The sequence below is a fragment of the Solanum stenotomum genome, chromosome 8 (genome assembly GCF_019186545.1).
Source record: "Solanum stenotomum isolate F172 chromosome 8, ASM1918654v1, whole genome shotgun sequence".
Classification (NCBI taxonomy): Eukaryota; Viridiplantae; Streptophyta; class Magnoliopsida; order Solanales; family Solanaceae; genus Solanum; species Solanum stenotomum.
In genome coordinates, this window is record NC_064289.1 from 827,533 (window position 1) to 844,298 (window position 16,766).

At 35.1% G+C, this 16,766-nt stretch overlaps 1 protein-coding gene across 3 annotated transcripts; it reads right to left on the minus strand.

Moving 5' to 3' along the window:
• Nucleotides 1-659: 659 nt before the first annotated feature.
• LOC125874290 (uncharacterized) lies at nt 660-16,205 on the minus strand. 3 transcript variants are annotated; one of them, XM_049555149.1, is made up of 19 exons: nt 16,011-16,205; nt 15,088-15,442; nt 14,094-14,294; nt 12,922-13,005; nt 12,342-12,401; nt 12,173-12,217; nt 10,869-11,068; nt 10,270-10,767; nt 9,745-9,841; nt 9,451-9,645; nt 9,286-9,375; nt 7,803-7,865; nt 7,610-7,684; nt 5,580-5,630; nt 4,282-4,359; nt 3,757-3,891; nt 2,453-2,560; nt 2,291-2,356; nt 660-1,211 (listed from the first exon to the last, which is right to left on the minus strand). In XM_049555149.1, the coding sequence occupies exons 2-19, from the start codon at nt 15,436-15,438 to the stop codon at nt 1,143-1,145; spliced, it is 2,466 nt and encodes an 821-aa protein (XP_049411106.1). In that variant the 5' UTR covers nt 15,439-15,442; nt 16,011-16,205; the 3' UTR covers nt 660-1,142. The 3 variants fall into 3 exon arrangements, with proteins under 3 accessions (XP_049411106.1, XP_049411105.1, XP_049411107.1); XM_049555148.1 differs by having other exon boundaries at nt 15,088-15,692; XM_049555150.1 differs by lacking the exons at nt 660-1,211; nt 2,291-2,356; nt 2,453-2,560; ... (3 more) ...; nt 7,610-7,684; nt 7,803-7,865 and adding an exon at nt 8,230-8,509 and having other exon boundaries at nt 15,088-15,692.
• Between the last annotated feature and the right edge of the window lie 561 nt (nt 16,206-16,766).

Consider the following 16,766-nt stretch of genomic DNA (forward strand, 5'->3'; position numbering starts at 1 on the left):
TAAAAATTCGTCAAATTCGTATAGAGTGCATAGGGTGAAGATAAAGCACTTGGAATCATATCTTGAATCTAAGACCACTGATTAAAGATAAATGAATATTACTAAATTTGAATTCGCACAAAATAATTTACACATAGGGTAAAGATTCGTCAAATTCGTATAGAGTGCATAAGGTGAAGATAAATCACTCTAAATCATATCTTGAATCTAAGACCACTGATTAAAGATAAATGAATACTTACTGATCCACTACATCCTTGTTGGTAATAAATTTGTAGTATATTGGAAAGAAATTTTTAGAACGTGAAGATTTTGTTCATTTAATATTTTCAATTGTTAAACATTTTTTTTTTCATGGCACACGCTCCACTTCACCGTTGCCTTTATAAATTGTTAAGCATTGAATTGAGTCACGCCCAGCTTCTACGTAAAATATTGGCACATCATTTGAGGCTCCTTTTGAAACAAAAAAAACTATATGTAACTGTTCATGACATGTATAATTAACTAACCTAAAAAAACAAGATACAGTAATCTGCTATCACATGTTAAAATACACTGATAAATTATGCTATCTTTCCCAGAAAATGAGGGATTAGATAAGCAAAGGGAGAGTGAGAATGATTAAATTTCAAAAGTTCGAATATCACACAGGAAAGTAAGTGAGAAACCACTAGTAGACTATTAGAAGAATCTGAGTTTGAATAACAAATAGTATTAAAAAGGATTCATACTAAATCATCACACTAATTACAATTGCATATTCAAGTCATATAAGTTACCAGCCTTAAAACTGCCAATCCCACAAAAAAGGTGGGGATCTTTTTTAGGCTATTTTCTCACTTCTCCGATCATGCTATTGAAAAACTCACTTCATCGATCTATTCAGACCGCCAGTTCTTTTCCTATGAGAGTATCTATTGGTACATTCAACATTTGGAGGAAAGAACTGTCAATGTAATCATAATCATGCCTGAATAAAGTTGCTCCTTGTCGCCTGAGCACAGCGCCTTCCTATGCTACAACATTTGGTATACTATAACATGCAACAGCAGAAGTTAGTCCAGTAATGTGTCCATGTCCTCTTGCGATTCTTGTCTGAAATAACTAATAGTTCAAGCACGTCTTTTCTTCAAAATGTACTACTCGTTCTCATAGCTTGAAAGACGAGCATCTGACAAAACAGTGAAAAGTTGTGTATCCACAAAATGCTGCATAACAAGGAAGAGAATAAATCAAAGGAAAGAAATGTTGGGAGTCGATGAGCAGAAAGGGATAGATAAGTACAGCCATCAGCGACATCGCATTGATGAACTAATAATCTCGACTCAAATAGGACTTGCTAGGTCATTGACTATTCATAGCTATTACGAATAAAAAACATCATATATATGGACCAAACTGAAACTAGATTAGGTCACTCCTCATGTATGGAATTTGATATGCAAGGCATGGGGGAAAAAGATATTCTTGTTTTTACACAGAGATAGCTGGCATCTTATCCAAGTTATTTTCTAGTATTTTTTATCAACTTATAATATACACCCAACTGAAGTGATGTTGGTCTCTTGCAAAAATTTAGCCTAGCCAAAGTCATCCATATAATAGCTTAATACTCGCACTTTACTACATATAAAAAATTGGGTGCTCTGCTGTCATGCTTTTGAACACCATACATGAAGGTTCTTGACGGGGTCCTGGTCAAGATTAAGGAGTAGAAGCTCATCCAGAAGGCAAAATAGCTAAATGGGGCAGAAATGAGCTCATATTGGTAATTTAAAGAAAACCCATATGTAATGCCAAAAAATGAAAAAGGAGACATCCCAAGTCATGAGAAAATGAAATGTTAACTATGAACGAGACATGTTAATCCAATTTGATTGTGTGTTCAAAATCATTTGAGCTGAGGATCTTTCAAAAACAACATCTCTACCTCCATGAGATAGTGGTAACTACCTCCACGAGATAGTGGTAAGGTCGGCGTACACTGTACCCTTCCCAGACCCCACTTGTGGGATTTTACTGGGTATGTTGTTGTTGTTCAAAATAATTAGTCAGTGGAAACAGAACCAAAGTTCCAATCCAACACCACAATACACTGTGCTGAGCATCTACTTTGACTGCCACATAAATTAGGCTGCGCTATTCAGCAGAATTAAGCTTTCGATGCCACTTAAGAATACATCAAAATGCCTTCAAAAGGAGTGATATGTGGTATTAAGCAGGCCAAGTGTAACTGAAAAGCCAATTAAATAACTACCACTTACAGATAACAGAGAAATTTATTTACCTTCACAAAAGGTTGATCTCTACCAGGAAAAGAATCAATAAAGCTATCTTTTAACAGTATTGAAACCTACAAAATAATAAGAGAAGATTAATGGACTCAGACTACTCTTTTCCAGATCAACATACCAAAAGATTGTGGGGGTCAAATGGAAACCCGACATACCCGGTCACTGTTTGACTGTACACTAGTTATTGTATGAGACCTCAAATCTGAACAAAGAGACTCCAAATAGCGCCGCAAAACAGTCAAGAATTGTGTTGCAGCTTCAGCCTGGAGATAAGTCATAGTTTAACAACAAAAACATAAAAGGAGAAAAGCATAGGGGAAGAATTAAAACAATTCAGAAAGGGCAGCTGTCACACAAGCACCATTTTTACAATCAACTAGCCCGTACATAAAAAAAAATTCTCATTATATTTTTTGACCTGATCATAACACATTTTTTGAGGGTGAATAAAGTACTTTTTACTTTAATTGACCAAAGAAAAAGGAAATAATTTGGGCTGTACATGGCGAAAGGATAGCAATCATCATGATATTATAGTGATACAACATGCAACACTCCCAATATAGTTCAAATTGATATGTTTCCAAAATAAAGTTACATTGCCCTTTCTTATCCTCGCTTGAAATAGACTGCACTGTTCATATGGTTTCAAATTCCTCATCATTGTCACCAGGGGCAGAAGACAGGAAGGGCCAGAAAATTTCACTGGTTTATATGTGATAAAAATTATTTTTATGTATATATAATAGCGCTATTGAATCCCCTTTGGCTTCTTCGTGTGTTTAATTCTTCATATTTTGAACCCCCTTGGTGAAAATGTTGGTTCTACCACTGCTTGCCACATCTTAATTCAGACTTACGCTTGTAAAGGTGCAAGTGAAGATAGAAGATAAAACTAAATATGTGACTGGCTGGTTAAGCTCCATTTATTCAAAATAAGGTTTCGAAAAAGTGACATTTCTTTTAGCAGATTTAAACTATGTTTTATGGATAACTTTTCAAATCTTTTCAACTGCATTAGCTTTTCAAAAAGTCCTCGGCCATTCTGCAAAATATTTTGAACTTGAAGAACTACAGGGAACCATAAGTAAATATCTACTACTGGTCCTAGACTTAGAGCATGTGTTTCATTGACTACATTTTTTAATAATTCAGGCAGAAGACAGACAACTCATTCCCAAGCCATTTGAATCCTTTCAGTAGATTATTAGCAGCTTAACACCTAGTTGAAGAAGGAGTGAACAGGTTAGAGTGTATTATGTTATTTCACTTTTAATGTAATAAGGAGTATGTAAATGAGGCAGAATCACGGGAAAAAGTGATACACTATAATGTATACTCAAATTTGGACCATTGGAAAAAAAGTTAATGACTTCACAGTGACATAACAGGAAAAAAATTCCAGGGTATTCAAATCTCAGGCAAAGCACTACATTACAAAAAGTTGAATGACAGATACCTGTACTTCATTGCATCTGTATATAGGGCGCCGTTGAGCAACAGATTCTTCACATGACAATCTGGCATGGATTGGCCGCAGTTCTGATAGAAGCTGCTTACGTCTAGGAAGTAGAGGCAAGTAACAAGATTTTATCTGCAGCCCCAACAAAAAAAAATAACAAGATGAAAATTTGAAAGCTAAGACAACCAAGTTTTAGCAATATTGAGAAGAATTACATTAAACAGCATCAGAAATATAGAGAATAACTTATACGCTCTTGGAAAGCACAAGTAAGAAAAATACAAAGTATCTTCGTATCTGACACCAATAGTATGGAAATGATCAACTGATGAACTTCACTTAATATAATCATTTAGAAATTGTTAAACAAAAGACGAAACCATAATAGTAAGGGTCTAGACTAATAAAAAGGAGAAAGAAGAAACATTTCGTGGAGGGGCAAAGTTCTCGAGAGAAAATTTGCAGAATCTACTTACCAGATAAACTAAATACTTCCATGAACTATAACTATTATGAACTAACCTGATCTTTGGTTACATTAACACGGACAAGATTAACACTTCTCATCTTCAAATCAGTTGGTTTGTGCTGCAGCCCAACCTGTCAATCATTGGTCACAAAGAAGACAGTGGAATTGAGAATATGATTTGCAGTTTCTCCTCCGAGTACAAAACAGAAATTCAAAGGCTGAATTTATTGACACTGTTAAATTAGGTCTTAAGCCTAACTCACACCCCAAAAGCTAGCTCAAATGGAGGAGGATTCCCAAGCCTTATAAGGAGTCCACCCATCTCATTAACTACCAATGTGGGACTTTTTGTCATTCTTTAACACCCCACTTCACGCCCAGTGCTTAGCATCTGGTGCGTGGACAATTTTGATTTTTGGGGGTCCCAACATTGGGTGAGATGGGCCCTGCTTTGATGCCATGTGAAATTAGGTCTTAGGCCTAACTCACACCCCAAAATCTAGCTCCCATCTCATTAACTACCAATGTGGACTTTTTGTCATTCTTTTTAACACCCCACCTCACGTCCAGTGCTTAGCTTACTTATAAAAATAGCCTATCAAAGATTCTTTTTAACACTTATTGGCAAAGGGAACAAAGACATAACATAGTAAATTTCAATGTTCCTGTCTTCAAGCCCTTCAGTTCTAAAGAAAGAATAGTTCCTAATCCAACTGAAAAATAATAAAGGGATGCCTGAACATTTTTTCCTTTTTTCAACCACATATGATTTGGAAGGAGATATCAGCTAGTATAACTTAAAAGATTTTACATTATCTTACATGGACAATAGGCAGGCAACACAAAACTATTCTCAAACTTCCCACTTTAAGNATTAATTACCAATGTGGGACTTTTTGTCATTCTTTAACACCCCACCTCACGCCCAGTGCTTAGCATCTGGTGCATGGACAATTTTGATTTTTGGGGGTCCCAACATTGGGTGAGATGGGCCCTGCTTTGATGCCATGTGAAATTAGGTCTTAGGCCTACTCACACCCCAAAATCTAGCTTCCATCTCATTAACTACCAATGTGGACTTTTTGTCATTCTTTTAACACCCCACCTCACGTCCAGTGCTTAGCTTACACGTAAATGTGAAAGAACATTAATGCGGACGTCAAACAGATACTAAAATCAGAAGAGAAAGAGCAGGCATATTCATTTGACTGATTCAGGCACTTAATTGACTCGTCTAGTACAATAAACCGAATATATAGCATAAGTTATAGTTAGACAATCTTAAGATTGCAATAGAACTGTAGCAGAACTTCACAAAGTAGAAGCGTGAGAAAACATGTAAGAAACTCACAATGAAAGGTACGGGAGCATCAAGAAAATCCAGCATCTTCCCAGGCAAAATCTGATAAAAAACAAAGTCAATTGATGATTGTAACTTGAGGAGAAGAAGAAATATGGGGAGTACAACATTCAGTATTATGACCATTAAAATCATGAAATAAGATAGTTAAACACATAAATTGCTGCATAGTAAAGTTCTCGTGTAATTCAGTATCAATGTACCATGAGCAGCTTTCTATATCACAAATGGTTTACGGTTCAATCTCCAGCATATCCTTAATGCTGAGGAATACAACGTTACCAATTTTAAAAAAAGGGTTTACGGTTCAATGCATGTTTTGCATCAAAGTTATTATGCTCACATCATTGAAGGGCCGTGTGAAATTCAAGGGGTAAATTCTCCTCACCCATAAGCTGTTGGCGATATTGTGTACTTGATCTATTAGATTTAATTTATCCTAATACATCTACAAATATGAATATTGCACATTTGAGTTCCAACTTCCAAGTAATGTGTTGAGTCCCACATTGGTGGGCATAGGAAAATTTGGTCTCCTTATATGGTCTTGGACAATCCTCCCCTCATGAGCTAGCGTTTGGGTTGAGTTAGGTCCAAGATGCATTTCTTTCATATTGAATGTGAGTACAGATTTGTAAAGACACACATGCACGCACACAGATATGTACATACAATGTTCTCCAATGATCAGAAATGGAAGTAAAGTCTAAACAATTCCAATATTAGTAATTAACTAATTATCATACCTGATAACGACATCTTTTACGAGGTTTTCTTTGAATACCAATATTTGAACAAAATTTTAGTAGATTTACTCTGTACAATCAAGCATATGGACTGGCTGAAACCTACTACCATAATAGAATTTGGAAACTTGTCCCTTGTTTCATACAAGAGAGATTTTGAATTTGATATATTTCTCTTCATATTTTATTTTTTTATGACAATATATTTCTCTTCATATTTAAGACAGTAGAAAATTTTTGTGAAAGTATAGAGCTGGAGCAAACATACACAAAAGACATCATCCATGAAAGAAAAAGAGGCATGTGAAAATATCCAACCTCATGACTAAACAGTGGTAGACAACTCTTTTCCTTACGTGATCATTAATGATTTAAGAGTAAATTTTAGCTTCGTACAAGGCTCTAACAAATAAGAAACCAGAGGAACTGGAAACTCTATGATTGAAGGTTAAGGAATATAGTCGTCTTACTATCTTCAATGTGCTGTTGAACTTTAGGACATCATATCTCATTAACAAATAAGAAACACAGTTGGAATGCTTTGTTAATTACAGAGTTCCCACTTTTATTTTGGCAATTACTCATCCTCTTATCTTTGTATTCCTTATCAATAAAATTCACTTTCCTATTAAAGAAAATTCAGATTCATACCTAAGTTCTCAATTCATTTTCAGGTTCTTCACGTTACCTTTTGAATTCATAACTTAATTCTGTTTCAGATAATGTTAAGAAGAAATTAAAATTGATGTACTACGAGGATGAATTTCTCATTGTATTGCATGGGTTACTATAAGTTCATGAATGATTAGCTTAACATTTCACAAGTAGGACTACAGTGCTCCCTCTCTAAAAGCTAGTCTATCAAAATCCATATTTCATATCCTAAAGTTTGCATTTCCCTGCACAACTACTTAATTCATTTATACTTCGGAGAATCCCAAAATAAGAAATGCAACTCATAATCTTGTCAACAAGTCCTGGCAGGTTTTTATACATATAAACTAAAGAGTTTATTCAACTAGAATCCCATAACGTAAGGAAAAACATGCAATCAAGCATTCAATATCACCAAGGGGAAGACAAATAGTTGTGAACAAGCAACATTCCTGTACAGAGTGAAAATTAAATGACAAGTACAGGTACTCATTCAAACACCCATTAATCTATTGAACATTTAAAATAAGATTCAATGGTGGTACATCACAGTAAATATCAACGAAGATTACTGACATTAAATACGAGACTGTGAAGTAATAGCTATGATACAGAACGTACAGGTAAGAATAAACTCTGCCATTGAAATGGGCGAATAATGGGAATCAGAGACAGCACCACAGCAGATAGAACACCCTGTACTTGTTGCAAAATAAGAAAATGAATGAGGCCCTGACGTAGGACAGATTTTGCATGTTCAGGAAACTCAAGAAATACCAAACGCATATGGATTCCAAGATAAATCACAAATTACCAAATTGGGGCACACAATAACCACTTGTTTTTCGAGAAGCACCCCAGTGATTAAGGCCAATATCTGAAAGAGGAATTACTTGTCAAACAGAATAATGAATGTCATGTGAAGTTCACAATCAAATGCAATGAAATTTATGAAGTGCATACACTTCTAGGAGGCCAAGCATCCATGCTGATCACATAGAGGACACACACAGGTCAGATGATTAGATGTGACCAGATTGTTTTAGTTATTTAACTACATGGCAATGATAGACATGCACATGTCCTAATCGTGTCTCAAACTTGTCAAAAGATGGAACTTCTGTTTTGATACATTATAAAGTTTTTTATTGATATTACACTGTAATGGTATCAAAAACATGTCGAATATATCAAACTGCCTCAGCCAAAGTTCTCCGTCTCATCAGCGTAACTATCTATACGATATGGAATTCTTTATTTAAAGATGGAGATGTTCCCCACTTAGTGGGATTTCACTGGGTATGTTGTTGTTGTAAAGATGGAGATGTTAAAAGAGGCAACTCCCTTTTTCTCTTTTCTTGTTTGTGCTTTTTTTCCCGTAATAACAGTTGAAGATCCAAGCAAACAATTTCCAAAGGTTCCAACTTCCTCCCTCAAGGAAATGAAGCGTTCTTGTGTACACTTTTGGGTACATTGAAGATGGGAATCCATGTGCATATGACATAATACACAAACACCTATCTACATACATAATACCTGTATGAATAGATAAATACATAGTGCGGTTGTATGTAAACATGCAGTTTTGTGTATACAGGCATAGTTTGCTCAAGTAAGTATATTTATGTAGGCAATTTTTTAGAGAAGTGTCTACCTCATATTTTGACCCAGAGAATGTTCGTGTTTTCATTGATAAAGCTTAGAAACTAAAACAGGACCAATTACTTCATTTAATCTTTATTGGGGATTATATTCGTCGAATAATAATTAACAACTCTCCATGGTTCAACAAAAACTTGTTTGTAGTGGTTACTAATGCAAAAAAGAGACTGGTAATAAACCGAAAAGAAGATGAAGTCGTGCCTCAAAGGTCATACATCTGAGTCAACTGCAACTGAAACATGACATGATACTTATAACATCTAATGTAACTAAACTGTAGAACGAAAAATATACTACTAGCTAAAAACTAAATGATACATGAGTTAACACTAAAAACTTACTTTCAACCATCCACTCCTAAGAAAAATAATAGTTCAATAAAATCATAACTAAACCTGACTGTGATGCTTGATAACTGATTAAAGTTAATTAATGGAAACAAAATTTGGTTGGCCTAGTAAATGATGTGTCAGGTCAGCTTAAAATAAGGTTGCACCACTTCCTGTTTAACCACCCAGGTTAAATAAGTTCAAAGAAATAGAAACACTTTGCTTGAAGATGGTTATGGGAGTATGTTGGGAATTGGCAAGCCAAGTAGTCGACAGTTAAGAACTATTGAGCCAGGAAAATCTTACAGTCTCAATTGAAAGTGAACGACATATTGTTGCAGCTGTCCATATAGATAGTCCAACAGCTTCCTCAGCAGCGGCTAAATGGAAATTTACCTAAGAAAATAATAACTGCCATCATTTAGAAAGGAAGAATTTCAATTCCAAGAAACGAATTAGAAATGATCTAACCTTTGCAATATCATCTGGATTATTCATACTTGTACCCAGATGTTTCTCACAAATTCCAAGTTCACAAACTGAAATTCTCTCGTATTGAATAGCCTGCAGATGTTCGAGTGGCTGAAAAGTGATCTTACTTCCTCGTGGTGGAAGAGACAAAGAATGATAACTACAAACTATTTGCAGCAAATCATTCTTATTCTCCTACAAAAGAGACCAATTAAGTAATTAGAGGAGGTGGGAACTCATAGGTGAGTAAAACACTAACATGAATTTCTGTGGGTGGAAAAGAAGACTACAGACCCTAGCCCACTCCAGTATCATCTCACACCCGGCATCCTTGTCATTGCTGAAAAATAAGTCATCATCTTCCTCCTCGGATGCCATACTTCTTGCTGAACTGCCAAAAGAAAACAGCTTATTGACTAATTTAAATTGAGTGGTACAATATGAGGAGAAATGTGTATTTATGGTCTACATATGCTGGATAACAGACAAAGATGAAACAAGAAGAATACAATAATGCTCCATTCAACAAGAAAGGGGAAAAAAATTAAAAGATATGGCTATTCAGGAAAGAAATAAGGGGCACCTAATACCAGAATTTTAGGTCTGGTTTGTATGGGCTTATAGCTTATGGTTTATAAGCAATAAGCCATAAGTTTGGGCTTATTTTTGTTATTTTGACTTAAAAGCACTTCTTTATTTTACCCAAACACTACAAAAGTGCTTAAAAACATCTAAAATAAGCCAATCCAAACAAGCTCTTAAGTCAACTCAACTATCCTTGTAATAGAAGAAAGAAAACGAATTTAAAAGTTTGACCACCTAAATAAGGATTCAAAGCTTCCAAGGCGCTCCAATGAATGGACTTTTGAGAAGACAAAAGGCCCACTCTCAGGGGTTCGGTAATTGTCTTGAATTCCATAAACCCTTTCAGTAGTATCAGATCGAATTTCTGAAGCTTCAGAGCCACAATCATCAACATAAAGGATGTTCCTTCCCCCATCCTTACCAAATCCTCTTGTTTGACTATGATCTGATGCCTCACTGGCAGTGACACTTACAGGTGAAGAAACTTCCCACTTTGATGATGATGACGGAACCTCATCGTCTGAGATTATCCCAGCTGCAGCAGCAGTAAGAGCAATTGCACTGTCAACTGGTATTGCAGAAGATGTCCAATCTGCTTCATCATCCCTATAAGAGGAATCAACGCTTGCATTTGATGCATCAATCATTTTCGATGCAGAGGGGATAAAATCAGTGAGATTTATTTCACTAACAAAATGTGTTATCCTATTTAGGCGCTCTTGTGCAATTACACTGCATTCAAATGAATATAATATAGTCAATGGCATAGAATATTCAATATTCATCTTTATCCATACCAGTGAACAGCTGATGAAAAGAAATTCAGCGCTAACCTGTTCAACATCTCGTAGTGCAATTCAAATAAAGGAAATCTAGTCAAAAGACAATAACAGCGAGGTGCAGAAACCAAAAACCGACTGCGACCAATTGATGACTGGGAAGGGGGTGATGAAGAAACATAGATAGCTGGTGGTCTCTGAACAATTTCTGGTACATGTAAACATACACCATAAAGGGTAGCATTGTCTGCCACCTGATGAAAAGCACATACTGTAATTTCAACATTTTACAGGAACTAATATGAACTCACAGGCAGATAGACAACCAAACATAAAACACAAGGGAAAAGAAGGCAAAAATCAAAAGCTAGCAAAAAACCTAAGGTACACCACATATAGCAAATAGAGAAAATCATCTCCAAGAAAACAAGACGAGCAATAAATACAAACAGTAGAGGAAACAGGTTACGTGCCCTTCACTTAGAGTAGTCAATCGGTATAACTCATAATCCAGTCCAGCATGACCAAACAAAGCTTATTGAAATTGATCGACACTTCATCAAAGAAAAAGTTATGAGTGGTATCTTAAGTTTGTTCCATGTATCATCAGAAAAGCAATTAGCTGATGTGTTTAGCAAAGGTCTCAACAAATGAACTTTCCATGCACTAGTTTGAAAGTTTGGCATGTTGGGACATCTTTGAACCAACTTGAGGGGGAGAGTTAACAGATTGATTCCCTAGCTTAATTGTAGGAGTAGATTAATATATATTGATGGTAATTGATTATGTAGTATTTTCTTTCCTTATTTAGTCGTAGGACTTATTGTATAAGTACTCATTCTCATGGGATGTAAAATCATCAAGAAATACAAAGAAGTCTTTTCTTCTTGTTGAAATCTTCATTCTTTCATCTGATAACAGTGGCTAATAGGCGGAGAAACTTTCATAGAGTCATTGGAAATGGGTTGGTAGTCATTGAGGGGGAGGAGGAGATAAAAATGGCAATAGTGGATTTCTATGAACGTTTGCATAGGGAGCAAGTGAATTGAAGAGCTCTGTCAGGAGGGTGAGTTTAATCACATGTGAAAGGGGGAAAAAAATTATGTGTCATTGATTGAAAACCCCAAAAGTAGAAGTTCCACAATGATCTAAGGGAAAATTGTATAGCACAGAAGAAAACATATGTCAAGTACTCAATAAAGTCACTACCAAAAGTATAAAATTGTCATTAGGAAAGAAAATGAAGAATTAATGTACTTATAAAGCACCGAAGAGCACAACACCAGAGTTCTCAATCAATCAACTAAGTGTTAATCCCAAACCAAAGGTCATGTATTTAGAAAATTATTTGAGCTTACCTTGAGAGAAAATACGAACGATGAATCATCTCTGCCTAAATGCTCCTGAGATAAAGGAAAAATAAGTTATTTCTACAAAGAGAACTCCATGTTTACTGGTTAATTAAATAAAATGGTGCAAAAAGCATTATAATTTCAGGAAGGATCCTAAAAAATTGTTGTACTGGACCTGCCCGTAGACCAGTTCATTTAATTCACTAAATGACGGTGTCCTTTCCATCACATGTGCCTGTATTACAAAGAAAACACATGATGAGAGAGAACTCTTTTTTTTGGAACCTAAACAATGTAGATCTCATACAAATATAGGTGAAGTAAATGCTGAATTGTCACCATACAGATCATTACTCTGAAATAACAACTTAGCCCTGCACTCAATATACTTCTCCACTAGAATTTGTAACACAGCGTCAGCAGATAGGTACCCTCAGACTTCATTTTATCTTCTAATCTCCAGATATAGGAATCTCCTTCCTTGTACATATACCATTCCTTCCCATATTAGTGATTATCTTTAATTGGTTATGACCCTTTTTGGGATAACAATTTCATTGATGTAATGCTAAGTTCCCTGCATGCTTATAGTTATTTGTCACCCTACCTCAAGGCATTTTCTATTTGCAACTGTCCGTCACAATATTACTGACTGATATATTTGATACAAGTAAACAAGAGAACATGCATGCAAGATAGAAAATTAATTCGACTATAAGGAATAATGTTGGGAAGTAGAATGCCTTAAGTTACACCTTGACACCTCCAGGAAAGCAAAATGCTGCCAAATCCTTCAAACGCATAGCGAGCTTCTTTCCAGGAGGATATTTAAAGAGTACCTGGGAGACAGAGGAAAGTAAAAGGAGGATAATACTAAGGCAAGAAAATGTATCATATCATATAACTTAGATATAAGTAAATTATTGGAGCCAAAAATGGATATTTTACATATATACACACAGTGACGATGTACAACCAATAAATTTCATCCATCATACATCATGATGGAACTCAAGCAGTCTTGAACAATAACACACAACATCTTGAGGATTACTTAGAGTTACATTCCACAGCTAAGAGGAAGAAAAGTATAATAAGAAGAAAATACAATGGACACTGATTAGATATAAGAAGACAATGCACTTGGAAACAAAAAGTAGTAGTCAATCACATAAGAAAAGTGTGCCACTTTTACCAGAATAACAGCATCAACTGTTAACCTAATAGCAATGAAAGGAAAAAATGCATCTTGCCAACTTAAAGAGAAAAAAAAAGAATCTGATCTTCAATATAATATTTGAGGAAATAAAAAGTATACCTGGAATGTCAATGCCCAAGCCCATGGCTTAAAACTATTAAGCAAAATACCAACTTATAGTAATATAACATATGAATTGCAACTCACAAATAGAAGCTCGAAAAAGGGGAATCAATAAGCGTGAACCTTTTTGCTTGGTAACAATCTGAAATCATATCTAAAATAAACTTGTACCACAAAATAGGTTTGACCATGTTTTGAGAGAAAAAAGCATTTATTCAATTTTTTTCTCTATGACTAACAAGCTGAAGGACCGCACCGATGTCTCTAGTACTGAATTAATTTGGGATGTGAAATAAAGTTGGATTTAAATTATTTTATTAATTATGAGTAAGCTATCTATTTTCCGAACATACTAATCATTAAAGCATCTTTCGGGATACTAATAGCGCCGCACCGCCCGCCCGCCCGCCCCAAGAAAACTCAAACCAAAACCAGGAGCCCAAAAGTGACTACTTTATTCCCATGATGACTTGAATCCACAGCCTAAGGTTGAAGCTTGACGGTCCTTACCACTATGCTATCCCTTGTCACATAACTGCCCCATGTTTAATAAGCAGAATTTGACTTCTAAACCATAAATATGCAAAATTATGCAAGTACACAAACCTGAGGTTCTAGAGATGGAACTGAAGGACCACAATTTGAAAGCATTCTGAAATCCACCATGTCAGATGTTTCTAACTGTACTTCCCATTTCTTTCTCCTGGCAAATGCATCCTCGACATCCTCAAGATTAGCATCTGGATGAAGACCGACGATAACAAAGTGCTCAAAAATCGAATCGAGCTCCTTATATTTCTTATAATCCTGCACAGAATTTTTGTGTTTTTGTAAAATATGATTCTCCGAATTTCAATAGCAATCTAATATGTCAGAGCTGAAGGCTAGTTTCAATCCAACTATTACTCCCAAGAGGGGAATGCCCATAAGTGATATGTGCAGAGCATATAAGCTGGTCATAGGTACTTCATACTTGTGTATCAAAATATATGGAAATTTAGTAAAGTTATCCTCGTGATTTGAGTTGATATATCAAAATGGTGCATCTCTTCTTTATCTCACTATCTCTTGTCTAAAATTTTCATTATCGTGTTTAATAAACTCAACATGATTTTAGTCTTTACCCCTTCTTTCTTAATCATTCTAATTTGTATGATAGGACATAGAGGTGGTCGCAGGAGTCTCTTCCTATGTTAAATACTACAGGTCAAAGCAAGAGTAATTTATATATTACCCTCTCATGATTTTCCACCCTAAACTAAGAAACAAAGTCTCAAATATGTGAGTTTAAATCTACTCAAATCCTGTTGTAATTTTGAAAATTATGAATTTGATGACCAAAAAAAAGGAACTACAGGGAAAAAGGAACATAGAACTGTATATGCCAAAATGCAACACATTATTCTCCATGTTGCCTCAAAGAGTTTTAAAAAGCAACTTACTTTTAAAAGAAGTTGAGGGTAAAAAAACAGGATGTCTGGAAAGCTAAATCACAGGCAAGAAAAAAGCAGGAAATATACTTTATTTCAGAATAATCTTTTCAAAAAATGCCATACACAAAACTACAAGAAGTTCAGATTCCAAAATGAAGGCAGCATACCGAGGTTTTGGAATGAAGCTGATACCACTGTCTCTTTTGGTTAGCCAAAACCTCAGGATTGAAGGATAAAAACGAGCTGTCTTCCTGTGAAGTAGAACCCCAATTTCGCAAAGTCTTTTGCATTTGAGACTTCCATTTTGTGAAGTTACTGCCACTTCTTTGAACAGAAGAAGTCACTATTTCACTACGACTTCTTCTATGCCCAACCCCAGTTGTGGAAAATTTTGAACTACTACTAGAGTAAACATTTTGCAGTGCCTCACCAGCCACTCTTACTGCTTCCTCAGATATTTGCTGTAATACCCTGTATGGTGATGATGGCAATTCCTCTTGCCCGTTGCCTTCTTTCATATTCCTTAATAACAATACAACAATTTTTCAATTTACATCTCCTTTTTTTTCTTCAAACTCATTACTTCTGTTCGTTATTCAAGAGCATGATGATACCCTTCTTCTGTCACAACATTTCCAATGCATACTTGAAAAAACACCCAATCAAATATATTTCCTCAAGTTGAAGAAATTTTGAATCTTTACTCACTGATGAACACTACAATATGACTAAAAAACTTGCTCTTCCCACTTTAAGCAAACTATGAAGCACCCTGTGATACACAATAGGGGGAAATAAGTAGAAAAATTCAGAATCGCATATACATGTAATTTATACTCCAAATTGCTGCAGCAAAAATCATTCCTTTTTGTTTTCTCATAAAACAACAGCCACTCAATCGAATAGAAAATCTGAAAAACACCCAAATCAGATACAATGTGGGAAAAAAAAAACGAAACGGCGAAAATGAAAAAGATTAGAGAATGCAAAGTACGCTGAAAGGGCTGAATCATAATAAATTAGTGCAATAATCTCGGGTTCCGGAAAACATGTCGGAAAGGAAAGAGAAAAAAATGTGATTATTAATTACCCGTAAAGAAGAAATTAATTTGATCGTGGTTGGTTTTTGCATTTGTACGATGTGGTTTCTCGAGGTCACCGGATTTATCTGCGTCGTGCCGGTGTGGGAAGGAGAACGGTTGTCGCCGGCGCCGGAGTAGGGAGGAGAGATGAGAGGAAAGTTGCCGAGAATAGCGGTGGAGGGGGAGCATGCAGAATGAGCATTGTTTTTCTCATTTTGAAGATCACCGTTATTATTCAGGGGAAGTATTTTGCTAATTCCTGACCACTAATTTTTACCATGGTAAAATTTTGTGCCAAGTACGGTATTTTTTTATTTTATTTTTCAAGATATTGATCAAAAACACATACTCCTATGAAATATTATTTTTTGTGAGTATCTATTTAACTACAAATTGTTTGTGTTTTTCCATTTTTTTATCAAGTTATTTTTTACTTTAACTATTAATAACTATTTATTAAAATTTATCTAGAATGTGGATGAAATTTATGGTTAATATGCGAATACAAATTGTTTGTGTTTTTTCATTTTTTTTATCAAGTTTATTTTTTAACTTGAACTATTAATAACTGAAGCATCTAGTCTAGTCAGCTTCAAAGCGTGTTTTGATAAATTATTGATGATAGTTCAAATAAAAAAATATGCAAACATTTAATAGTTTAAATATAAAATTCGTAAAAATTATATTTGAAATGTATTTTTGATTATTATATCTTTACAATTTATCCGATATTTAAGACATATTTATATTGAAATTCAACTAAA

Excerpts from the sequence above, each read along its gene's own strand:
- LOC125874290 (XM_049555149.1), bottom strand. The coding sequence starts at position 15,438 with ATGAAAGAAGGCAACGGGCAAGAGGAATTGCCATCATCACCATACAGG. Across the intron at positions 14,295-15,087 it reads AGCTTCATTCCAAAACCTCG|GATTATAAGAAATATAAGGA; the intron begins GTATGCTGCCTT and ends AATTCTGTGCAG. Across the intron at positions 9,842-10,269 it reads AGCTTTGAATCCTTATTTAG|TTCAGCAAGAAGTATGGCAT; the intron begins GTGGTCAAACTT and ends TTCTTTTGGCAG.